The following is a 26,231-nucleotide window of genomic DNA, read 5'->3' on the forward strand; positions in this document are numbered from 1 at the left end:
TTCATTGAAGAACACTGGGTTTTAATATGCTCATGACACATTAAAACAAACGTTTGCACGTGAGCAGCCAAATAATTTACCTCCCTCTAGAGTGTATGATATCGGTGGTCAAGCGACAGGTATCACCCGTATTTTTAATAAAATGAGCACATGCGATTTCCTTGGCGCACTTATTTTTCTGCTTAGAAAGCACTCTAATGCCCGGGAATGAACTGCCAAGAGAAACAGAGAAACAGGTGTTAGAGAAACAGGTGCATGGCATTCAGGAGAAAAGGAAAAAAAAGTATTTTGAACGCTTAATTTCGTGTAAATGCGCTGGAAGAAGCCATAAGCGCGTTCGAATGGTGGCAAAAGAGATAGTTGCGAAAACGGTGGGTGTTTGAACGCAAGCATACACAGGCGGACACACAAAAGTTTCAGAAACCATCAAGTGAGCATTAGTTTAATTTATGGGGTTTAACGTCCCAAAGGGGCCCAGGCTATGAGGGAGGCTGTAGTAGAGGACTACGGAAACTTCGACCACCTGGGGTTCTTTAACGTGCACTGACACCGCACAGCACACGGGACTCTAGCATTTCGCCTCCATCGAAGTGCGACCGCCGCGGCAGGGATCGAACCCGCGTCTTTCGGGTCAGCAGCCGAGCACCGTAACCACTGAGCCACCGCAGCGGCTGAGGAGTTCTGCTGCATTCGAACCCCAGGCTCCTTGGAACGCCAAATTATGATCACGTATAATTCCGAGAGTTTAACTAACTGCCCAATCAGCCAACTGCCCAACCAGGGTTATTTTCAATCGAAGCCGGGCTGCCTAGGGTGCCCATTTTTTTTTCTTCATTGCTCAGAATGTCGAATTTGAAGGCTGCATCTCATTGCAATGTATGTGGAGTCCTTCGGACGCATCAACGAGGTCTAAATATTTCCGACTAGTACTCCGGCCGGTTTCCTCTGGGGAACGAACGTTAGTGCCCTCAAATTCTACGCTGAGATCTAATGACACGTAAACAGCTTCAAATGCACTCACGAGGGCATTTTAAAAGCGAGTTTTGCAGAACGCCCGACCGCTCTGTATACTATAAGCGAACACTGTTACGCGCCGTGATACTGCTCAACTACGGTTGTTTAGCGGAGTTTCACAAGGTGACAAAGGTGACACGAACACAAACTAGACGGTGCACACCGCTGTACTGACTATGCTGGCACTACCGTTTGAAAACGAAGGAAATGCGAATGGCGCCTGTGGTCCCCCAAGTTATGTGTGCCCGTCGAAAAATGTGCGCGTCCTCAAGCGATTTTCGAGCGCACAAAGTCCGAGTCGGCACGCAACTTCAGTTTCCAGGTTTTAATAGACAAGTCCCAGATGTAATACGTGAACGACAGCACCACAAATGCTCACATCTCGTTCGTCGTCGCTCGACGCTCGGATTGCGCAAACGAAGTTTTTCTTCTCAACATACCGCGGAGCCAAAGGCAGGCAAATTTACGCCCAAGTACCATTTCTCCTTCCGTGCATTCATCATTTATGCGCTGAAGGAGACCAGTGTAAATCGCATTGAATCTGTTCGCTTGTAAGGCTCAAAAAAATAAAATGAAACGCAATACTGTTCAGGTTCTCGTGCGTGCGAATGGAAGACAATGCAGAGAAATCACTGACTCTCTCTCTCACGAATGGTGAGGATATAAATGCAACGTGACAGGTTTCCACCGCGGCAGTCTTCAGAGCACATCACGTCCCCGAAGAAACGGTGGCGACACCGCGGTGTTGTCAATTACATACGAGTCTGCTCCGACAAAGGCGCGCACGACGCAGCGAAAATGCATGGGCTGGTGTCCTCGGGCGGAGGGGGCTTCGCGGTTTCCTCTTGCGACGCCAGCACCTCGAGTACTTGCTCTTTCTTCGGCTTCTCCTTTCTGCAAACGACAAAGGAAATACGATGCATTTTCAATCAAATTTCGTTTATTGTAACTCGCATAACTCGAACTTCAGGTGTATTCGAACGGACTCTCATGGCCTCGTCAACACCACGTGTACGGCATCCCAGTAGGGTTCCCCTCAAATCGAACTCCCATAATTTGAACAAATTTTCGGTCGGCTGCTAATTCACAGAATCGAGATTTGACTGCATAACGAAAGCCTTCTGTCTACAAGTGATTATCTTGGATAACACCAGCATGGCGGTGGAGGCGCATTTACACCGATGCGCCAAACCACCATTTAGTCTGGCGAGCGGCAATAACTGCTACAATGTATAACTAAACTGTGCAAAAAAACTGTGACCGCAAGTATTTTATCGAGTTATTTTTGGCATATTAATATATTGCCTATGACGTTAAGTGTACTAAGCCCTCAGCTCATGGTGCGTCTTTCCCCTGCATACACTAAACACGTGAACACCTATATGGGAGTAAAAAGGGAGCAAGCTGTCCTCTAGCTGTCCTCTAGCTGTCATTTACTCGCTGTGTAAATGGGAGCGCGCTAGACGACAGCTTCCCCCCCCCCCCCCCCCCCCACACACACACAAACACACTTTAAAAGAACACGCTCCCTTTAAAAAGAAGTGTGCTAGAAGACAGCTTACTCCCTTTTACTCCTTTCTGCTCAGAGAGTAGTTATTAAGGGAGTAATACGGAATGCAGTTATTAAGGAAAGCCTAAAAAAAACAATGTAATTACGGCAAAGCAGGATTACGTACAGATACAGACATTATACCCGCTGTGCCCATACGCGGGTTTCACACCTATCTTAGGGTGGCATGTGAGATGGAACGTCCCGAAAGGACAAAATGCCTACGAGGGACGCTGCAGTGGCACGCTCTAGATTGATATCGACCACCTGGGGCTCTTTAAAGTGTGCCGACATCGCGCAACACATAGGAGCTTTCGTATTTCGCCTTCATCGATCCCGCCGCGGCCGGGATCGAACCCGCGACCCTGCGATCAGCAGCCAAAAGCCAAGGCCATTGAAGGAACGCGGCAGGTACACCTATCTTAGGAATAAGCAACAAACTACTGAGCAATATCGGCGCCCAGCGCCGATATTGCTCAGTAGTTTCCGATATTGATTTGGATAGTGATTTCTCATTTGCAAAGTTGTAAACCGTACAAGAAAAGAGATGTTTTCTGAGCTGTAAATGCGTGACTAAAACGATCTTCAGCAGTAATGTTCAACCTAAACATTATGCACATGGCCGGGAATTTTATTGGCCCTTGTCATATTGCCCGTGTGAGCGAAGCCCGGGACGCTTCAAGTGCGCGTAAGCAGCCGGTCCTATCTCCGCGGCCTTGCCTGTGCTGTGGGGAACCCCGCCGCGATAACGGAATATTTTTGCCAGCGGCAGCACATGCGTTTATTTTGGCGTTCTCTACGCGTTGAAACCACATGAAATGATTTCACTATGATTCATCCGCTGGTTCGTTAATTCACGCAGAGATACTGTTGAGAGCACGACAGCATCATGAAGCAAAAAGTATACTGTTAAAAGCATGACAGCATTACGAGGCGAAGTGTTTCCTATAGCAATCTAGTTTTTCTAATGGTTGGCCTAGTGCACGACAGACGCTCTCCGTTCAAAATTCGAGCTCTTTGCGCAGCCGGAGTAAATAATCCGCTCACCACTTGCAAAATCACCTACGCCAGGACAGGGCTGCGTGTAGGGATAGGGCAACCACTACTGCAAATATACACCAAGCTTGAGACACTGTTCAGACTCAGGAAATCGGCTTTGCGCAACGCTTGCTCGGGTAACCCTGTCCACTGCACGAGCTCGGGCCGGGCCGGTAAATGCGCTACTTCGCCGGGACGGGCCTGGGCCGGGCCTGGGCCTGGGTCTGGCCCGGGCTCGGGCCCGAGTACGGCTTTTGATTCATTATTGGAGCGTGAAGTACACTTAAAGCGCTCTCGTAGCGACACGTGTGAAACAGGTGCATGGTGCTGACCGAGAAAAAAAATTAGTTGAGATGATGTAAGCTACAGGTGGGGTTAGCCTTGCGGTTTCTGCCGGCTATTGCTCCACCGTAGCGACGCCTACAATAACTAAATCACATAATCCGGCACCGAAATCACAAGCACAAATAATAGTCACTCATGCTGTCACTATGTGGAGACTATAGGGTCCGTGCCCAGTAAATACTTTAAAAGAAGACGTGACGCCTCCTTTCTACAGAATTGGTTGCCGGAAAACAATATCCTCAAGGGAGCTGTGAGGGAGTCCTGCCTTCTTGAGAGAAACGAATAACACGCACCTTTCCGCGTTGTAAAGAGTCCAGCACATTAAGTAATGTCCTATATCACCGCATACACCACACGTTGAACATGATGGAGACGACGCCAGGCCCGTCTTATACATCCACACAGGAGTACTAGCAGAGCCCGTGCGTATGCGGTACAGTAAAGTTGCTTGGGATCTTTGGAGGCCCTTGGTCACACGTGGCTTGTTGGGTGAGCCCCGCAAAGAAGTGAAGTGACTCAACACTGACTCTCTGAAGATTCTCTTGTCATCTTGAGGAACTTTTCTCAAAGGGTTCCCGGACAACACTCTATGGGCGAGGCTGTCCGCCATCGGGAGCCGAGGTGTATCCTCACAGCCGCTACCTCAATATTGTTAGTGCAAAGATCAGTGACGTTCAAAGCCACACGAGGAATCTCTCGGCGTATGTAAAGAGCAGCACTTCCTGCAGTAAAAGACTTGATGCTACGATTTTTAAGGACGACGTATCCAGTCAAAGATCTCCCACTTGGCATGCTAGCCTCCGATGGCGCCAAAATGGGAACACATGTGTCTTTCAAAAATAATTTGAATCAGCTCTGCTAAACGACCTATAATCCCAGCGCAGTTCCATTGCATAATAAACGGCACTTTTTGGTGGTTGTAAGTAGCACGAGGATGAAGACTAGCCATATTAGAGGGTAAAGTTCGCTGCAAAGGCGATAATCATGGGCTCAAAGGAAAGCGCCAATTGGAGAAAGTTCTTCAGGGTGCCAGGCTGCATCGCTGGGACATGTGACCGCAGGGCTTGAAACAAAACACGCAGAATGTCGGACAGACCCCGACTTTTGAGCTCCTTATTTCGCGCGACGCACTGACTCACAACTACAACAAAAGATGCGGACTGAGACGCACTCTTGGCCACTGTAGCTGTTTTCCTCGTCTCTTTTGAGGCAAGAGAATGACCTCCAAGTCGTAGAGTCTGGCTGTGATCTGATCGCCGACTAACATGGACACTTTTTTGCTGGAGCAGGTCGAATAACCGACTCACACGCAGAGGTTTGTGCTGTCTTGCTCAGGTTAGGGCACTCAGTGACATTGCTTGTCACCACACCAGGAACTTCCGGCTCCAACGCAGGGAACTCGTCACTTCCAGGTACCGGCTTCTGATTAGGTTGTAGTTGGGGGCCACTAATGAAGGACACTTTACGGTGTAAGGCGCCGACACAGAGGGGGCAGCCACTGAAACTCGCTGGGTGGTCGCCTCCACAATTGGGGCAAGCAAAATATGCTTTGCAAGCTTTGAAATCGTGGGCGCCATCACACCTCTTGCAACGTTGGTCCTGGACGCAAACTTTGTCTATATGCCCAAAGCGTTGGCACTTAAAGCGTCGGGGAGGAGTTTCAGTGAACTCGTTGGCGCATGTTTGGTGAATCCCACGTCAATTTTTTCCGGACGCTCGGTGTTGGGAGCAAATGCTATAACGATAGATTTTGTAGGTTTCACTGCCCATTCTTTTGTTGGAGTCTCCACCCGACGCATCAGTCGTCTCACGTGCAGAACACCTTGTGGTTTAAAGTATCCAAGAAGTGCGCGCTCTGAATACCACACTGGTACCTCCCTAATAATGCATGTGTTAGTCATGTAGGAGTGCGGCAACCCAGGCTTTAACTCTTATGCCACCAATCTCAGAGCACCGCAGAAGAATGTCTACTTATGCTTCTGTTGAGACATCTGGATGAAGAGCCCCTTTGCATGGTGAATCGGCTGCGAATCGGAGCATATCCCAGCAGTGATTTACTGGCTTCGAAGAGCGAGATAGAGTTCCGCTTTCTCAAATCAACCCCTTCCTCTGTTAGCATTACTACCACCGGGATTCCGACCGTTCTTTTCTTCCTATGACTCGAAGGTATTGGTGAGTGCAATCGAAATACGGAAAAGGGACGAACACACAGGACGAAGCGCTTTCTAACAACTGTTTAATCTCTGAAAAAACATGACTAAATACACATATTGACGTCATATCATACACAGAAGAGGGAGGAGCGCACGGCGCTGACAAGAATGAAGGAAAAAGAAAAAAGGAACAAAGGAAAAGGGGGGGGGGCAGGAAAAAGAAACAGGAAAAACGATCAACACGTGCACTTACAACAGCTGAAGATTACTATTCTTGAGGTAGGTTAATTCAGTTCCCCCTAAAATCACCGAAGGCGAGCTGACGCATTGCTTATCTGGAGCAACGTGCATTGCGAAAGCTTCGATAATTTCTCGTTCCCGTCTGTGTCTAGCCCGACCTATTACCTTGGTGTTTTTTAGCAGTGGTGTGCATTTACAGTGCGCAAAATGAGGTGCCAGTTTCCCGGATTTTGCAAGTTGTTCACATGATCTTTCGTGAACTTACGTAGGTTCGTTGACAGCTGAGCGGAAGGCTGTAAATGACGTTTTCGTCACGCTTTACATAGGTGATTTCGTGTTTGATGTTGCACCCAGGTTTCTTTTTGCGGTCTTCATTCTCGTTGACCTTTTTACACATTCCAATGAGATTATTGGGAGCTGAAAAAACCACCTTGAATCCGTACTTGTTAGCTGTCCTCCTTATTCTGTGGGAGATATTATGAATATACGGAATCACAACAGGACGTCTCTCGTAGCTCGTTTTCTTAGTTTTGTGGGACCCAGTAACTTCTCTTGGTAAGCTTTCAGCAATGCTACAAAGTAACTGCTCCGGATAACCGCTCGCCCTCAATCGGGAGATCTGTTGATCTACGCTGTGAATTATCGAGTGGGGGCAAGATTTTTTATAGCTAGTTTCAGGTAAGACGTTGCTACAGCTCGCTTTACAATTCTAGAATGACCGGAGCCAAACCGAAACAGCGGTTTTTCTGCCCTGGGCTTGTAAGCCCAGCAAGTGCGGTTGTCGCTGCAAGTCACCAGCAGGTGTAGGAATCTAATCTGACAGTCATTTGGGGTTTCAGAAGTGAACTGAAGGCCAGGAAAAGCTATCTTCCATTTATTAAGAATACCTTCCAAGTTTATGGAATCAGTTGGGCTGTTGGGAAGGAAAAGCAAGTAATCATTAACGTACCTAAAGCAAGTTAAGATATTATGCGTATTCAGGGTGCTTTATATCCTCCGATTACCCTGTGCCAAACAAATGTCGGACAACACAGGCGCCAAACAAGATCCAATACTTATGCCTCCTTTTTGTGTTCGTGTGTTCGTCCCTTCCCGTATTTTGATAGCGCTCACCAATATCTTCAAGAATGTATTTCCAACTAGCTTCAGTAGTAGCTCTTTTTCCTATGACTCATCATCTTGAAGCCGTCATTGGCCACTTATCGGCCACTTCCTCATCGAAGTCAATGACAGTAGAGTCGTCCCAACTAAGCGATGAGGACGCCCTGGACTGGCGGTCGTCTTCGAAGTGGGGCAGCTGGACGCCTTGCAAAACCATGGCCGCCTCCGCCACGCTGGCCTCCTTCGGTTGGCGCTGTCCTTTTAGAGGCACCGGAGCAGCCGTACCCTTCCCATATGGGCAGGACTCCCGAAAAGCATGTGAACATTACTTGGCAGGGGAGATCTCCCCCTTAGCTGCTTGTATTCTACGACGGACTGCCACTGATCCAACACCCAAACGAATCATTTGGGCTCCTGGCCACCAGGGCTTACGAGGTAATGAGGCCGCTGACGCGGCTGCCCGAGCGCTTACTCACCGGGCTCCTCATCCCAGCTTTTCTGGCTCGGAGACTAACCAGCCATTGCTGCGATTCAGGGAAATATTAACACATTATAGCGACAACCACCGCCTTTTCCCGGCCCCTGCAAAAGGGCTGAGTAAGACGGAGGAGCGAACTTTAAGGCGCCTGCAGACAGGTACTCTACTCTGTCCTGCAATAATAAAACATTACGATCCTAACACGGATGGGCGATGCCCACACTGTGGGGAGACCTGTGATATCTTCCACATGGTGTGGGCATGTACTCAAAATTCCCCCCTCCCCCCTTCCCCTACCCCTTCCAGAGAGGCATGGGAGACTGCCCTCCTCAAGTGCTCCTCGCTTGAGTCCCAAAGGGCTCTGGTGAAACGGGCGAGAGACGGGGCCTCGTCATGCGGTGTCCCGGACTATAGGGACGCCGACCATGTAGCGGGGCCACTCTGTGGCTCCCAAACTCTTTTTCACAAAATAAAAGTTTTCACCACCACCACCGCCGGGAAGATGCAGCCGTCTTCCAAGGATGTGAAAAACTTTACGGAAATAGACAAGACCTAGTCAAATAACGGAGCTGAGGAGACAACAGATCAAGCAGCGTCTTCTTCCTCTTCTTCCGCAGAAAAAGAAAAACGTTACTCAACGCGTATTTAAATATTTTTTTTTGTGTGTCTAGTTGCATTTTCCTCACGGGAGAAAGATTACAAACAATTTTGTTTTTTGTTATTATTATTCTGGACTGCTGCCCGGAACGTCTCGGAAATAAAGCAATCCCTTTGCTAAAATCTTTCCTGTGGTTTATTTATAAACCACTAGTACTATTTTTTTATTCACGCGGAATGAGAGAAAGCTTGTCTGTAGACCGAGTTTATTCAGCGTCACTCAAAGTGATATGCGTAAAAAATTTCGGAGACGCACGCCCGGCCGCGTTGAACGATATACAAGAGAAGTTAAGAAGACGCGTAAAATCCCGCAGTGGGCTGCACTACAGCGGCATTCTTTTAGTGGTGCGTTGTAACGCCCGACAGTTTCAGCTATCTGCGAGCACAGACCATCGGATATATCAGAAAGCGCTCCGGATTTGCTCGGTTTTGTGCTACCTCTCAAGACTGGACATTTGAAGTCTCATAAGAACCGCTGGAGAAGAACCTTCGTTCGACTGATCGACGGGCAGCTGATTGTTACGAGGCAATTTTTGGATTGTCTGCCTTCCCCTCTCGAAAACACATTTCTACGCTACTATAGAAACGCCATTGGAGAAGAACATATTGGTTTAGAAAACGCAATAAGCAGCGCTTCTGCTCTTCATCTCCACTGAAAAGTGCGTTCATGAATTCAACCCCGGGCAGTCGTGCTCATTAAAAAAAAAAAAAAACATAGTCATTGCTACGGCTTCGAGGACATTTTAATATTTAGACATCGTGGGCCGTAAAAAATGGCTCATTAAAAATCTAGAGGCAACGCAAAGTTTATTTCGCGTGTATGCAACACTTTTCATTTTTACCTTGGAACTTTGGGATCTTTTGGATCTTGGGGCTATTTATCAGTGTTGTAGGCGTTACCGAAAAAAAGTAACTAAATACGTTACTCGTTACACTAAAAAAAAAGAACGCGTTACCGCCCTACGTCACCTACAAAAAAAGGTAACGCGTTACCGTTACCGTTACTGAAAAAAAGTATCGCACGTTACTTTGCCGTTACTCTACAGCCATAAATTTAAATCAGTGCGTCTTTGCTGTAAGAACTCAAGATAACAATTTTATCAAGCTCATAATTCATATAATTCCAACTTCACTAAGAAAACATAGCTGAACTCAACAAATTTACAGTAATTCTGGTGTTCTTCTGCTTACGAAATTACGCGGAATTTGTGTAGCAATAAAGAAATGCTTAAATGTCATAGTTCCGGAAAAAATATATTTGCGCACGTAAACAATTTTTTTTTTACTTGAACCTGCATAATTATCGCAAAAATGCGAGCGTTTACGTCAAAGTGTTCAAGGTCAGCTTCGCTCGCTTAGGAACTCAATAACTAGAAACGTAGCCGCAGTTGCAGATAGAAAAAGCCGGTTGACTGCAATCCCCTTTCCTATGCTGTACCATTGTACTCTTTCGACGGCTCTCTTGGGGCCATCTTGAAGTAAAGTGGCGACATTCCTGGGTTTACTCAGAAGAGGGAACTGCCTCCACCAAGAATGGGAGAGTGCGGCCTGGGAACGAGACCTTTTGGTTGGAAAACAAGCTTACGCAGAAACTGACTTATAGATTTCTGCAAATGGTCCATTGGTGGCTCGGCGTGTATCCACTCTTTAGAGACTTGTGTGTGTGTGAGTGGTTTCGGGGTGAAGACAAGTGTGTGACTGCGTGTTCGTGCTTTTTTTTTAGCTGAGTGCGTTGTCAAGGGCAGGTGTTTTTTTCGCATGCATGCGAGCCGCAACAAGGGTCGTCGAGAGCACCGGTAGATTTAGTTTATTTGCAATATGATTTTCGGCGTTTATTTTTTTGAAAAAGAGGCGGAGGGGGCAATTGAAATAAAAAGTAACTAGTAACGTGACACCTCACGTTACCGAAAAATGTTAACGCAAGTACGTTACCCGTTACAGTTCCGAAATGGTAACGAGTACGTTACTAAGTTACCGAAAAAAGTAACGCGTTACCGGTAACGCCGTTACTTGTAACGCGTTACCGACAACACTGCTATTTATAGACAAAATCAGTGTTAAAAAACCACAGCGGGCGAATCTGCCTTGTCTTCCTTATGTGTTCACCAAAGCCATTTTTTCAAGTGTTGTTGCGATTTCAGCGACTTTTCCGGCCACTTCTTTAGCTATGTATCAGGATACTGCATGCACATGGTGAGCAATTTACCTCTTGAGCTGCTGCCGGGCCCGGGCCGGGCCTCACGTCGAGTATGGCGTGGCAGGCCCGAACGTAGTAAAGTTATAATGTAGCGGGTAGGAGCTTGGCCCAGGTTTTAAGTTTCGGGCTCGGGCCGGGCTCGGGCTCGGGCTCGGGCCCAGTAATACGGCCCGTGTAGTGCTCGGCTGCTGCTGTGCTGCCAACGGCGTGGCAAGTGTTTATGAGCAAGCACAAGAAAACACGTGCTGTGCTTACTTGGAACAGGACTCAGCTTCTTCTATGGTGTCGGGAAGCCTTCTGTGGAGAGTCTCTGGGACAAGCAGAAGAGATAACACAGCCAGAAGTTGAAGAAAGCACAGGATGCCTTCATTGACTCCGGCTGGAGCGCCTTCCTGCAAGCGTGTCGTTGAGCCCCATGAGAACTCCGTCACAGGCAATTTACACACGATCGCCGTAGTCGCTTATGCGCCATAAAATACAACACAACAACTTTAAGGTGCCACCAAGATGTACTACGGGTTTTTTTCTGTAGAAACACCGCGTTGCTGTAGTTCATGGGTCCTCTTCTCTTTTAGAATTTTTTTTACCACGGATGAGAGTGCAAGGGAGGCTGGTGAGCTCACAGGAGGCAGTTGTCGATGGTGTTCACAGCCATTCACAGCCTTGGCCGCACAAAGCAGCGGCATCAGGGCGTTCGTCGCGAAAGCGTATACAGAACACGGAAGGCAGTGCCACGAGTTGTAGCATATATCACGTATATCGCTGCCGCCAGACGCCAACAGCTCATGCGCTGTTGGCGGTACACGATATACTAAAACTCTATGACAAGCCGGTCCTTTAGTAACAACGACACAATAATTTTCAGAAAAAGAAGGCAGTCACATTATGTGGCGCTCTTAAGTTCCATTGCAGAGAGAGAGAAAGGTGATAAGAAAAGACTGCAATGAAGCTCTGTAGTGCACCCTGAGTGTGCGTGTTCGCATGCGTTCCGACTTAGTGAAACATTCCCGAGATTATTTCGTCACTCCATCTCAGCATGGCTTTCGTCCGTTTAGTCCTACGTAGTGCAGCCATCACATTACAGTTATACTAATGTACTATCAGCGTCAAATGAAATGCGAACAAATCACCTGAAACGCGAGCACGAAAAATCAAGCATATTAGAGGCTGGAGGTGAAATACAGGCGTGGGCTATTAACATTTCAGAAGAGCGGTCTTCCTGGTTTCGATGGGAAAATCAACTGCTCATGTATTTTGCCTCCCTAGTATAATATCTGCGATTTGTGCTGTTCGCGTTTCAATTGGCTTGTTCGCGTTTCAATTGACGCTGACAGTACTAAGTCCTAAACATGCTGTCCACATAGACGCAACCTGCCTTGATTAAAAAAATAAATAGGAAATGTGTTTCGTGTCGTTTCACATAAGCGTGACTTCTCGCCAATCTGTCACGCTTGTGCCTCACCAGCAACCTTCTTGAATACGGCTTGACGAATATTTGACTACCGGCTAACAAAAAGTGATTATGAGCTGGTCTTCATGGTCGCCTATTGGGAGTGGGCTACAGGATGTCCCGGACCTCCGTTGGGCCGTTGCGTTTCTCGATATTTATGAATGATTTGCCTGTTGGTCGTCCCTCTGCTGTTAGACTGCACGCATATAATTGCCTGTTCTACCACCTGGTCGCATGCAATAACGACATCAGTGCGTTGCAGCCTCGGCCGGGCAGAGTCTGCAACCGGTATGTTCAGTGGCAGGCTTCATTAAACGTATCGAAGTGCAGTCGTATTCAAACTGGAAAAAGAAACATGATAAAGAGCTCTTACTCAGTAAACAATCCTGTAGCACGAAATATAGATAAAGTAAATAGCCAGGACGTAATTCTCACTCCTGCCCTGGAGTTGACCGATCATGTTGATAATATACTGCGAAAGCCATCCTACCCTTCACACCCATGGGAATGACTATACAGACCTCAGCGTTATTCGACAGTTGAAAGCATGTCGTGCCACTCTCTATTCACATCCACTCAAGACAGCCGCTAGCAGCGACGGCCGACCGCCCTAGTGTCTGATTTTAAACTAACCACGACTATTTTTAAGACAGAGCATGAAGCCAGTGTTCGAGAACAGAACTCTGAGTCATAGAGGGGACATCTGCATGGTTAGTCCTGAACACGACTCCAGTCTAGAGTTTAATGGCAGAGGGTGACGAGAGTGACCACTTCGTCTTTCTCATCCTTGTAATAGTGTCTTTCTGAATGACCAGCCTGAGATGACCACGGCAATGGGCTGCAGGCCCATCATTAGTAATTTTCTCGCCATTACGAGTTCTGATCGTAGCAGCCAATGGTAAGACTGTGCGGTAGGACTTTCGCGGTGCTTGCACCAGGCTCGCTGCGGCTTGAGCAAGCCGGTGCTGAGGTCTCGTGCGGGTGGTCTAGCGGAAGAAAGCCACCATGGGAGAGGAAAGAGTGAAGGGCTTCTGGGTGCAAGCATCATGGCAGGAGCGTGCATGGGCTTTCCGTATGCTTGGGGGAAGGTGCGCGGCGGCGGCGTACGCACCACGACCATGAGCGGGGCGACGGTGGCCCCCATGCAGGCAGCCATGTACGAGGCGCCCATGCCCACGGTGCGCAGGCAGGTGGGGAACACCTCGGCGGCGAACACGCTCAGCAGGTCCGCCGCGCCCGATATGGACAGCATGCTCACTGCGTTCAGCCCCACGCGAGCCCATGGGGACTCTGAAAAGAGAGCGGGGCGACACTCTTGACTCTGCATCCGCGATCTCCTGCCCCGCATCCCAAGCCGATCAGCGGGCAACCAGCGGCGTGCCTGCCGCGGGTCTCCGTTCTTGCCTCGTTCACGAGCTGCAGGTTCGTTGTTGTTGTTGCCTCTGAAGGAATGGCACACACCCACGGTGGGGGACTGACCACAGTTTGGTGCAGACTCAAGCAGAAGAAAAATTCACCCAGACTTAGCTCAAACGGTTCATAAATATAGTCTGATGAATCAGAGGAGGTGACTAATGGATTTTGAAAGATTTTGTGTTACATCTCCACGTTCACTTCGACTTTCAGTCTCAATTTCTCATTTTTTGTCTCTTTAACAACGAAGCGGAAAGCACTGACAAAGTGATGAAAAGTTAGTCGCAAAGTTTCTTTTTAAAGGGCAACTCCGGCGATTTTTCAGCCATTTTAAGTTAATGGCTGTTTTGTGTTCCTGGGAACCTCCTGTAATGTGTACGATACAAGGTTTTCAAAAGCAACCGTAACATAATTTTTAAACAGCAAAAAACGCAAAACTCGAAACCGAAACCGCAAAACCGAAACCGGGAGGTGCCTTCGTGCGGTATTGACTGTGACGTCACGAGCGGGTTCGCCGCGCTGTGAAGCCCCCGAAGATATCACAACTACCCTGAGCCGCGCTGTCGACATGACTGAAAGCGCGGAGGACAGCTTTTCCGAGACCAGCGAGTCTTTATAAGACGACTGATTCGACGATTTTGGACTGGACGAGTCACCTTTTAGGTATGATCCACCGCCGAGCGAGCCAGCCGAGTCACACCACAGGCCGCGTCACCTGCAGCACGGAGACGGTCTGAACTCGGAGAAGTGACTACTTGAGTCATTTCTCGTGCATGCATTTGTGACAGAGTCGTCAGAACGAAAGTTAATGAGATGCACCCGCCGACAGCTGTTCGTGTGGCCAGTGCCGGCCGACCCAGCCTGATGAAAGAATCTGCTGCCGGAACGTTGCCGCGGTGCACAACGTCCTTACAGGGGCATGCATCACCAGCAGTCCTCTCTGCGAAGCTTTATCTCGACGGCGAGCTTTTCGAAGTGAGTTCACGCCAGCTACAGTTCTACGATCCAACATACCGCTTCTTGACGGCCGCGCTTCGTTCAGCTGGCCGCTGCGATAGACGGTTGTACTAGAATAACGTTGGCACAGAATATGCCTTCAAGCGCCAGTTGAACGAAGCCTTAGCGAGTCCAAAGCTCTCTTTGAAGTACACGCTGTCTTCATAGCAATCTAGCGCTAGCACAAGCGGGTATGCTTCCTCGGAGAGCAGTTTACACAGAGGACAGCTCTCACCAACTTATCGCGAAGGTTCTTATCGCTAGGAAACCTACGCTAGATCACGCCCGTTGTCACAGATCAAGAATTTGTGCACCCCACAGCACAACAGAAGTTGCCGTGACCCATGACTCTGGCGTACACATCACATCCGGCACGTTGAGATGGCGCGAAATTGCACAGGTGGTCGAAATAATTCCGGAGAGCTCCACTACGGACCTCTTTCTTCCTTTCTTCTTTCACTCCTCCCTTACGTCGCGGTTCGCGTGTCCATTACTGCGTCATTTACATTCCTCAAAACCAATTTTCAATTTTCCCCTGCACTTCCAGCGCCAGCGCGCGCCCAACCAGCCTGACACGCCGCCCCGCCAGTGACGTCACAGAACAGGGTGGCCTGTAGAAGTTGCTCGATCAGTGGGTGCCGCTCGCGTCGAGGAGCGCTTGTCTTCAAAATTCGCTTGCGGAAAAACTACGCCGGTTTCAGGTGCTAAATTTTACATGAGGCATCAGACTATCATAAAGAATACAGACTTAAAATTTCATTTCAATCGATGCACATCGAAAAATCGCCGGAGTTGCCCTTTAAGTATTTAGAAAAAAGTATATTTAAAGTCAGCTTTGGTCGCTCCGCACTATATGTAAATTAATTACTCATTCTACACAAACACTTATTAAGCAGTAATTACAACCACATTTAAATTAGCTATTAAATGTAGCCATTGATAAATAAATTCTAAAAACTTTGAAAGCATAATCATCGCATTACTGATACATTTCTGCACTTCAATACAGCAGTTAGGTGTACTGATCACACTCAGTTTCATTAGTTTCACTGCCACAACATTAGGAGAGTTCCTCTTTGAAATATTAAACCCCTGCTATTCAAAGTTGGTCAATACACTTGGAACACGACTTGCGGCAAGCAAGCTGATGCCGCACGCCGGTGATGCTACCATACTTCTCATATTCCATACTCTAAACTTATTACAAATAAAATGATGATTAATGAATTTTTGGGCTCAAAGGCACGCCTTAGTGCAGGGCTAGATACCCGGTATCAATTTCGGCTGCCTGCGGCTCCTTGACATGCACCAAAATATCAGTACAAGGATGTCTTCGACGTTTTCGCGTTTAGCGTCTACCGAAAGGCGACCGCCGCCCGCGAACCCCTGCTCAGCAGCAGAACGCCGCAGTCACTGAGCCACGGCGGCCGGTTTTCAGATGAGAACTCCATAAGATAAGCACCTGGCCCAAGTAAAACCACCCAACGGTCATAGGTGGGAAGCCTCATTATCTTTCGACCCCACGAGGTTAACCTCAACCTCACGATATTTTTTTATTCAAGACAACAATACAAAACTATTGTCTTGGGGGACGTGACAAAAGGCGGAAAAGTGCCTGACGAGGTCACGCCACCCTGTGGCAAGCAGCGGTTTGACACTCATGCAGAGTTTACAACAGCGTTAGATCTTTGCAGAGAACTAAGATGAAACTCTATTCCCCCACCCCCTTATTATTTTTACAGTGCAAGAATATGTACAGGAACGGAATACAAGAATAAGTGCACAACTTCTACTAGCAATGCATATTTACAAAACACTTCCAAACATAAAATACATGTACTCTATCGAACTTGACACACATGAAGATAAATTGAAAACAAGAAGAAAAACATGAAAACATGGAACACTAGTCTTCCTTTAAGAACAATTCCTTCAGTGTTTTCTTAAACCTGTTTAGTGAAAGATTTTTGGCTAATAGGTCTTGAATGACTAGATAGCTGTTTATTAAATCCGCTATCTGACAGCTTAATCTTTGATGTCCATAGTTGGTTCGAGCTCGGGGCTTGACTATGATGTTCTTCCTTAAATCGTACACACTTCTTTTTTCCTTGTATTTTGGTTCATTTGTTTCGTTTTGTTTCATTTCATATTTTGTATTGCTGTTAAGGTGTGGTCGGCGACTCAGTAAGTATCACGACTGAGGTCAGCGATTTCGTCACCATACTCCGGTTCAGCTCGGGCGGCAGGGATGAGGTCGAAGCCCTTCGTTACTGCATGACTTACCTGCGCGTATGCCGCATGTCGCAACAATAGTTTGAGAAAAACAGGAAGCGAGGAAAACTTGCGGTGTGCGAATATTCGAATTTTTCGAATAGCCAATCGAATATCCTTCTATTCGTTCAGCGCGGATCTATTAGCGCATGTTCAAAATTATTCGAAACGATTCGAATCTGTTCTCAAGTTTTCGAATAGACTTCGAATAATTGGCACAAACTTCGAATAGGGCAACCCGTATTTCGTTTCGACGGCGTTTCAAAAACGGGGCTCACTGCAATGCCGCAGAACATGATGCCGTGATCGGTCTTGCGCGGTGGAAAGAGTCAGCGCCACGGCACGGTCCATTCGCACGGCGGATGCTCATACACATGGCCTTCAAGATTGGAAAACGCGACAGAGTTTAACGATGTTTAATAAACCCTGCCTTCGTGCACGATATCGTAGGCGATGACTCAAAGTATCCCCCCTCTCATCAGCTGAGATTTGGAGCCCGTTTATTCGCTGCCGTCACCAGAAGCGAAAGGTAGTTTTCCTGTGCATATGACATGGTCGCAGGGGTAATATACTGATTTCGCGTGGCGTGTCCCCTGCGGAAGATCAGTGTTGAGTCTTTCGAAAGCTACAGCTCTAATTCCATGACTTACAGCACCGCTGCTATAGCTTCACTGTTTCGTATGAACATTTGCTTTGTACGGATATTGTGGGCGAGTTGGTAGCGATCTATTATGCTGAAGCACCACAAGGATGAAACACGCAGAAACATAAAGAATGCTTCGCCCTATCCATTCTTTTCCTTTGTGTTTCATCGTTGTAAGTCGCAAATAATCACAAATATTCGACTTGTATTCGATTCGTATTAGATTCAGTTGTTTGACTACGCTGTTCATATTCAATCTGATAGCAAAGCCAGCCTATTCGTATTCGATTCGGTTTCAAAAAAATACTACTCGCATGCACCTGGAAGAATGCTGAGAGAGCTGTCCTCAAACGTCCCAGAAGTGGTTTGTTTACATACACGCGGAGCAGTGCGAATGAAGGCGGTCGCGCAGATCTCGGAAGAGGTGCAGTGACTATACCAAAGGGTCACTTATCGACAGGTTGCTTAGTAATCTCCATCGGCCGGGCAATATGGAACGGTTCCACACGTGTTTGCCTGTCGCCACTCGGGGTCCAAGAGGGACACTTCGCGGATTATTTCTGTAACGAGGAGAGAAGGGGGGAAGGGGCCCCAGTCCCTCTATGTGCTGTTGTATGATAATGGGTTTCTTGACTGCGGCTTGGAAATACCCTCTCGTGCGCGGACATACCGCTCAAGTGACACACTTCACGCTTGCATACGGGCCAAGTGAGCCAGTCTATATCTCCTGTTCATGTCTGCAGCTGCCGTAGATTCGCTTGCAGCTTCATCTCCGAGCCCTCCAATCATAAGCGATGTAGTTGCCAACGATTGCTTTGCTACTGCGCTCGCAGTTGTCATGTCGCAAAAACCTGGCGTGTGGGGTGTTCCAGTGAAGCCTGGAAGCAAGTGGAGAGGAGGAGGGAGAGTGGAGAGGAGGACAACGGCCCCGCCGCCAGCTCAGTGGGTCCGTGGGTTACTTGGAGAGGCACAGGATGAAAGACGCTTTCATCCGGTGCCTCTCCGAAACGTGGATGGATCCAAGCGAACCGCTCGAGATTGGGTGCTTCGAGTTCTGCTGTAGAGACAAGCGTGAAGGCAGCCGAGGTGCTTGGGTAGCCATCTACCTCCGTCAGGGACTCACCGCAACACCGGTATAATAGCTCAGGGGGCACGTTCATAACCTTGAAGTGTGTGGCGTCCGTCTACCATCCGGTGTGACTGTCGTCGCAGTCCACAAATCTCACAGGAGGCGACAATGTAACAAGCTGCTAAAAACGGCGATCTTCGAGCTCCCCTAACCGCGTCAGCAAACAGTCTCCAGTCTTGGTGGGAGACGTTAACCCAACTAAGCCGGTCCTTCGTGGACAAAATGAGAGACACATTGGGCTTCCGCCTAGACACTCCACAAGGTTCTGTCTACAACCAAAGAAACACTTATGTATCTATCCTGCCTTTCGCAACCAATCGCAATCGTACTGATAGCGCAGACGCCGCCTCATCGATCGGAATAATCGCCCGTAAAATTGTTCCTTCTGTTTTTATTTTACGTCGGCCGCTCTTCGCGAGTAAATTCTTGGATCCATTCCACTTATGGTTAGGCGCCATTTAATGATTCATGATGGTGGTTGCCACCGTTTGACCCAGAGGAGAAAAAAAACAGTAAATAAAAAATAACGCGAGGCAGGAAAAGCGAGGTGAAGGCGCACTCGCCGTGGGTCAGGGCCAAGGAACCGAGCAGCGCCGCTGCCGCCACGATGAAGCAACCGGCCAGCGTCGGCCGGCGCCAGAGGAACCTGACGGCCAGCGCCCCGAGCAGTAGTTTTCCGGGTAGCTCCATGACGTGGACGATGGCGTAGTTGACGAAGAGGTCTCCGCTGAGCAGGGCACTCGAGTACGTGAGATGAAAGTAGCGCAGGCGATGAGCGAATCTGCGATTGATGAATAAGAAACATTTTATTGCATTAAAAAACTGTACACCTCCCCAGCTCTGGGTTATAACGGTCGACAGATGGGAGGTCTGGGGTCATGGGTGAAGGTGAGTTGGGTAGGGCACGGCGGAAGGGGGGTTGCTATAGAGGTGAAGGGCCAGGACACGTGTCTTGCTTCTATCCGAGCACAGCACACTACGGCAGCGCAGTGAAAATGCTTTCTGAGAAAGGGGACCAGTAATAGGAGTACCATAATCGGTAAGCTGTCACAAGTTAGCCCAATTATTTATGACGTTACGGTAAAGAACGCAACGCGATGTTTTCACGCATTAAGAAATCAAGCTTATTTGAACTCTTTATACGAGATGACTTCACTGCATATGCTAACAAACAACTGCTCAGCTTTTGGGTGCGAGCGTGTGTTTTGCTTTTAATGGCACAACGGCTAGTACCAATGCCATCTTGCGCTAAACCGAGCTTATTTAAGCAACGCTGTTACTTACGAAATCTTTAACGTTTTGTAGCTCGCGGCAGCGGCTTCGCTCAGTCTTCACAAAAATACAACTCCAACACAGGCGGAATTTGCCATGTACGGCATTATAATGATGCAGATGCACACGGGAAACGCCGGGTGCAACTGCTGCAGAAATGCATGCCCACCGGTTGTCCATATAGAAGCCCGTGTAGTATTCTGTGCAAGGTCCATGTTATTAGTCTGCTAATTCATGCCCTTCTTCATCTTCCTATCCTTCCAAGGTCATTCGGGTAAAACTACCCTTCTACCTACGGCAATGTAGCGAGGTGAATTCTTCAGAGTAGACGCAGACGTTTTACAGCGAATTGCGGACATGACTTCGCATTCTAAGCCCCCCAGCACGGTTGTGTGCTCCTCGCGCGAACCTTGCTGCGGACGAGCCTCTTTAGGGACGCGATAGAGCAATTGAGGAGTTCACGCCAACTGGTGGTAGGTCGGCATCCTTGTCTTCGATCCTCGACAAATTTGTAAGGATGCAGCCAAGCGACCGCAGCGCATGTGCGCGGATGGCGTGTATGTACCGCAGTGCATTGGTCTCCAAATAAAGCGACACCTCGCCGAAGTTAGTATAGGTTCTTGAAGCAACGTTTGCGCTGAGGTAGAGCCGCATAAAGCTACAAACCAGAGCGTTCCCCGAAAGTCATCAGCTACTTGCTGATTTCAGTTTTCATTGAGAAATGCGTGCATTATATGCTTGATCGCTCTACACAAGGGTCATGCAGACTGGCTGCCGTATGCGCGCTGCCTTCACGCCGCAGCAGCGCAGAAGGCGGAGATCCGACTGGGTAAGCGACGTACGCCACATGACCGGATGGGCCAGTAGACGTATTTTGCGTGCACGTATCCAAACTTCTCGTATTCCTTCCATTGGTTGATCACCGGCCGTGTGCAGTATAGTTCCGCTTTCAATGATGCCTCCTCTCGCTTTTCACGCTTCTGCTCCCACTTTAATATGTCCAACCGGCACACACGCACGCACCGAATGATTTTGTAGCCTGTCTGGGCGCGCTTGACCGTCGGTTAACTACAATTCAAATACCGCCTTTTTTTTACGGTTTTTGGGGTGTCGGCGGTGTCTTTGGGGCAGATCACGGGAGCTGGGAGTCGCTCTTCGGTCAGCGCGCTGGAGGGAAGCGCGCTTCCCTCCAGCGCGCGTTTATCGACTTCGGGGGCCAGTTTATGACGCATCCTCGTTCGTTAATTGTGACCGAGTGGTGCGGCCGTGGTTCGTTTTATCTCAGAAGCAGTGCCAGAGCCATAATACTTATTTTAAAGGTACCTCGTTCGTAATAAGCGAGCGTTCGTTATAACTGCGGCCGTTGTAAGTGGGCTCGACTGTAGTCAGTAAATGTTTGCCCTTCCTGCATCTTTAATACCTATAGTCTCTGATGAGTACCTGGTTAGTAACCGTCCCATTGCCCATAAAAAAAAATCGCACAAGATAACTGACACAGAGTGTTGGTTGTGTGAATGAAATAGTTTTGTAATTAAACATTTCTGCTGCGCAGTGCGGTTAGGTCGACTAACCTGTTTCTACAATCGGAATTTAATAATTAAGGCTGGTATCTTAGCTCAACGGATATGAGACCCTAGCCAGTAACTGAGAGTCAAATTTAGAGTATACAAGACAGAGAATTTATCCATGCAAGCGCACAGCGCATGTCGCGCTTGTGTGAACCTTACTGATTTGTGCTATTCTTGCATCCTGAAACTTTGTGTCCGCCCGGTGGAGTTTTTGATGTCATCGCCTCGCATGGTTTATGCACGTAATGTCCAATATAACTAAGCCAAAGTGTGTGATTTACGGCCAGCACACCAGCTCTCCCACCAGCTCCCGACACCAGCGAGAGCTGGTGTCGGCAATTGATGAAACTGAACATATAGCTTTTTTTTTATTTTCCCATTATACACCAGTTTAACAAGCCTCGACAACACATCACACTAAGAACCTAGAAGCATATCCGAAAACAGTTTCTACCCATTTTCTCAGTAAATACTCCTATCTTTTTGTTTGTGGCTGTAATGCTCTTCACTAGCTTCTTGAGGTAGTAAATTTCTTTATTTCTACTCTTACTACATCCAGTTATTAAGAAGGTAGTAGTGGTTTGGGGGACAAGTATCTGGTTAGGAGTAACAGAGTGAATTTTTTTTACCTTTTTATCAAGATAGCCTGCGCTGTCACTGCATGTTTGGAGCTCCGCACTACAGCCCATACCATTGCTGCGCACAGCTGAATGATAACTACCAGCCTGTTGCAGGTCGTGCTGAGCGCGACTGTGAGTCACAGCGATATTAGAGACACGTTTAATCCAACGCAAGTTTTACGCCCCAAGTCTGCATGCGATACCGGAACGCTCCTTTATAGGAATCTCAAAAAAAAAAAGAAAGAAATAACTGCTTTACAGTAGTATTGGTACAGCTGTTGATGGGAGTCAGCGTAAGGCATTCATGGTTCAGGAAGAGTGCCTTTTTGCCTGCGTGGAAAAGAACTATTCCTTTCTCTATCCAGACTTCCTGTACTTCGCACAAGCAATGGCTCCGGCCACTAGTCGATGAAGTTACAGCGCTCAAAAGAGCCTTGGGCCTTTAGTCTCTTTTGGGGGCGGCAACTTCACTAGGCAGAGAAAAAAGAGAGTGAGGAATTTCTTGTGTGGATTCGATGTCCCGATGTGCCCTCAATCTTGTTGAGCGCTCAACTGTTACACCATATGCTATGAATTCATAAAATAGCGTCATACAAATAGTCAGTGATGTGCGAACTACAAAATAATAGAAGAAATGATCATTAACTTACGATGTGATGAAGAACACCATGGTGAACAGCCTTAGCTTTGGCCTCTTCAGCAGGTTCACGAAATTAAATCCGTTCTCCGTGGACTCCTAATGAAAAAAAAAGTACCTTTAATATCTTTGTGGCAATGTCGAAAGATGTTTAAAAAAGGAGCTTCGCAATGGCACAGCTTTATTAAAGGGGCTCTGAAATACCTTCCGAGGACAGCAGATCAATTTGCTCAATCACCTGCACTGTGCTGTCATAACAACCTGAGCCAAATAATACACTTCTACACGCAGCAGAGAACCCACAATCACGCGCGAAAGTTGGCGAGCCCTTTTCGGCGACTTTTTTATGCTTGCACCCACCTCCGTCGCTCGCACCTGCGTATACGAGTTGAGAGATGGCTAATGGTTAGATCATTTCAGACGTCAGGCAGCTACCATGACCGCGTCCAATAAGCCGCGTAGCTCAGGGTGTTCAGGAAGCTCAGTCCCCTGAGGTGGAGCCGGCGGAGGAGCGCCGACCTTCCAGCGTGCAAAAAGTGAGGAGAGGAGAGGAAAAGGCGTGCAGACGCTGAAATTCAAATTTTGACTGCAGATAACTCAGCTTCAACAAAGCTCATTAAAAAAATCTTCCTGGACAATATTCGTGAAGCGGCGTGCTTTAATATCCCAGGCATACCGCAACTTTATTAGAGCTTCTTTCAGAGACCCTTTAAAAAGACGTTGCAAAGCCGCTTTTTAACACACAATCATTCCTGGCTCATGGCGTCCGATGCTTACGGTGGCTTCACGCAAAGAACATATGCATGGCACTTCAAGGCAGCCAGTAAGCGAAGCGTGACACGCAAATAAGGTCGACCAACGTAATTTTTTCTTCCTCCTCTGCATCTGCCCTTACAGGCCTCGCTTGTGCCTTCACATTTTGACCTGATTCGATTTAAATTTAATGCAAGCGACCCGTCTTAACCAAGAGACCATGCTTTAAAAGAGTGTTTGTGCTCATGTGATTCTTGACCCATTAACGCCCAAATTATTGAGAACTCGAAGAAGATCATCACTTCCACAAACGCGACACTTCTCCAGTGGAATGAGCTTTAATATATTTTATATGGCAGACAGAAAATGGCACAACTGTCTAATGTCGCGAAGTCACGACAAAACAGAAATCAACACATTATTCGCCAGAAAGGAGCGTTTCAAACATTGGTTTCGATAAAGGCGATCTTTAAGGGCCCGGGGAGTGTAAACCATTCATTATCCAACACGTTTCTCCCTATTCTTCCTGTAACAGTTCTCACAAAATGAGAGACGCCGAGTCTTTTAACGCTGAATGGAAGTCGCACATTCGCGATCCCTGTTTATTTACACAGTTTCCTCGCAGTGGCGCCAAACATTTTCAATCAGAAGGCGTTGTCTTCTTGGAACATATTGACATCAATATTTGTATGCAAGCTCCGCATCTAAAAGAGTAAACGGCATGCGATCGACATGTAGCGAATTTGCTACGCTACCTACAAATATGCAATGACCTACAAAAAATCTGAAGAAGTAAGCTAAGCTCTAAGTTTTTTAGCAGTCATTTACGTAAATAATCTACAAAGAAATGCAGTCCTGCAAGCAAGTGTAGAGACGCCTGGTTCTATAAACTACAGTCACTCTTCTCTCGCACTGGCGCATTTACGCGCATGATTTTCTTTCGGCTCCACCCTATATGTGTGGCGCAAGGTGTTTGGCTTTTAATTAGCACTGAACTCTGACGAAGTTGCGTGCAATATTTTCTTTCTTCATTTATATTTTTAACCCCTGAGCAAAGACGGGTCTTATACGAGCTCGCCGGTGACTGCGCAGAAAAAATAAGTGGCTCAAGCTGCTGTCTTGACTGCCATTTGTCAGCTTATAGCCTACATACAGTTAGCCTCCCTAGAAACGCTACCTCCTCCTGCTTTGGTTTCCTCAGATAACGTTTTTCTGAGGGACCAATAACTCCCGCCATCTTGAACAAGAGGATGTCAGAGGCGGAGCGTCGGGAACGCTTCCATACAAAGCGTAAATTAATTTTCAACTGAAATCGCGAGTACAATCTAGCGAGAACATTTTCAAACACCGGAACCTTTGAACAGAAGTCTGCAGCGCTATTTCCTGCGCCGTGTTAAATCTGCGCAAGGAACAATAGAGGCTGCTTATTTTATTAGAGCGTAGCGCTGGAGACGGCGGTTTCAGCGAGCTGTTGTAAAATGGCCTGTGCAGTAAGTGCGACAGAAGAGGAGAAGGGCACAGTACCGGTGCTCTGCAGGACTATGCTGCGTTTTGTTTAAATAACGAAAGGCACGTACAGGTACTCCGCCCAAGCTGCAGGAAGCATAATTCGGGGCTGCCTTACCGCAGATCCGTATACTTTAGCTTACCGTTGCGCCGGTGGCGGTCCTGGTGGCGGGCGGCGCGGCGAGCTCCCCGTTTCCTATTTTCCCGTTGAGCGCGGCCGCCCGCCGCAGCTCCTTGCTGGCCTCGGCGGTGCGGCCCTGAGACAGCAGCCACCGCGGCGACTCCGGCAGGAACCTGCGCACGCCCCATCCACCCCCTTGAACACCCTTTGGAGGTTGGCTGCGGAGGGGGCATCCTTCGAATATCGAATTGCAGTGAAAGTGTCGAAAATGCAGTTCCTGTATGCGGCATAAAGTAGAACTATACTTAAATGGTAGAAGTAGCTAGCGCTGCGGGCAGAAAATTTCCAGAATGCAGAATTCGTTCGTTTCTTTTTCTTTTTTTTTAATGTTTTCCAAGCATCGTCTCTTCTACAAAAACGATCCGCTTAAAGACTGTTGTAAGTTGACTGCTTCTTTCGAAACGAGTAATAGCGGTTGACGCAATATGTGTAAACCGCATGGCGAGTGTAAAAACCAAGCCTGGACGCACAAACTACACTATAGTGCGACGCCGCCAGGGAAAGTGGCCAATAACTACAATAAAGCGGCAACTGCATATGTTGTTGTGTCCACTTTATTTGCTGCTTCACTAAGAATTGCGAAAAGAACATTGCACAGCGAGGTCCTATTGCACAGAAATTGACACCGGCAGATATTTATTGGAAGTGTAGACTCATGAAAGAGGTCAAGTAGATGTGGACATGCTGCTTATAGTGGTTGCCATTTAGAGACTCCACAATTGCTTTTGTATTATGCTGCCTTCCGAGCCAAATTCATGCACAGAAAAGTGGCTTAGTAATGCACTGCTTGTTTTCATCGCATAGTGTCCGTTGCCATAAAAGGTAACCATGATTTCACGATCTTGCAGAGCGGTGAGGAGAAGCATGTAAAGATAAACGCTTTAAATCATTCATCACCCAGCCTGTTCTATTTTTTTTTCCGCCAGACATAATTCCCAGTTTTTTTTTCTACAGCCTTATATTACGTAATTAAATTCATGTTACTTTCCATTTATTTTGGACTTCCATGTCAGGTCTGTC

General features: G+C 47.7%; 1 protein-coding gene across 2 annotated transcripts in view; it reads right to left on the bottom strand.

Moving 5' to 3' along the window:
• The window catches only part of LOC149352351 (organic cation transporter protein-like), a 78,917-nt gene continuing 52,686 nt past the window's right edge, over nt 1-26,231 (bottom strand). For both annotated transcript variants that reach the window (XM_089581514.1, XM_089581515.1), the window contains exons 6-11: nt 25,174-25,324; nt 22,785-22,870; nt 19,238-19,455; nt 13,334-13,512; nt 11,028-11,164; nt 1-1,908 (exon numbers count right to left, since the gene is read on the bottom strand). In XM_089581514.1, coding sequence (XP_089437640.1) covers nt 1,767-1,908; nt 11,028-11,164; nt 13,334-13,512; nt 19,238-19,455; nt 22,785-22,870; nt 25,174-25,324 — 913 coding nt within the window. In that variant the 3' untranslated portion in view covers nt 1-1,766. The remainder of the gene's footprint in view (nt 1,909-11,027; nt 11,165-13,333; nt 13,513-19,237; nt 19,456-22,784; nt 22,871-25,173; nt 25,325-26,231) is intronic.

The sequence above is a fragment of the Amblyomma mixtum genome, chromosome 3 (assembly GCF_055824585.1).
Source record: "Amblyomma mixtum isolate Tamu chromosome 3, ASM5582458v1, whole genome shotgun sequence".
Taxonomy (NCBI): domain Eukaryota; kingdom Metazoa; phylum Arthropoda; class Arachnida; order Ixodida; family Ixodidae; genus Amblyomma; species Amblyomma mixtum.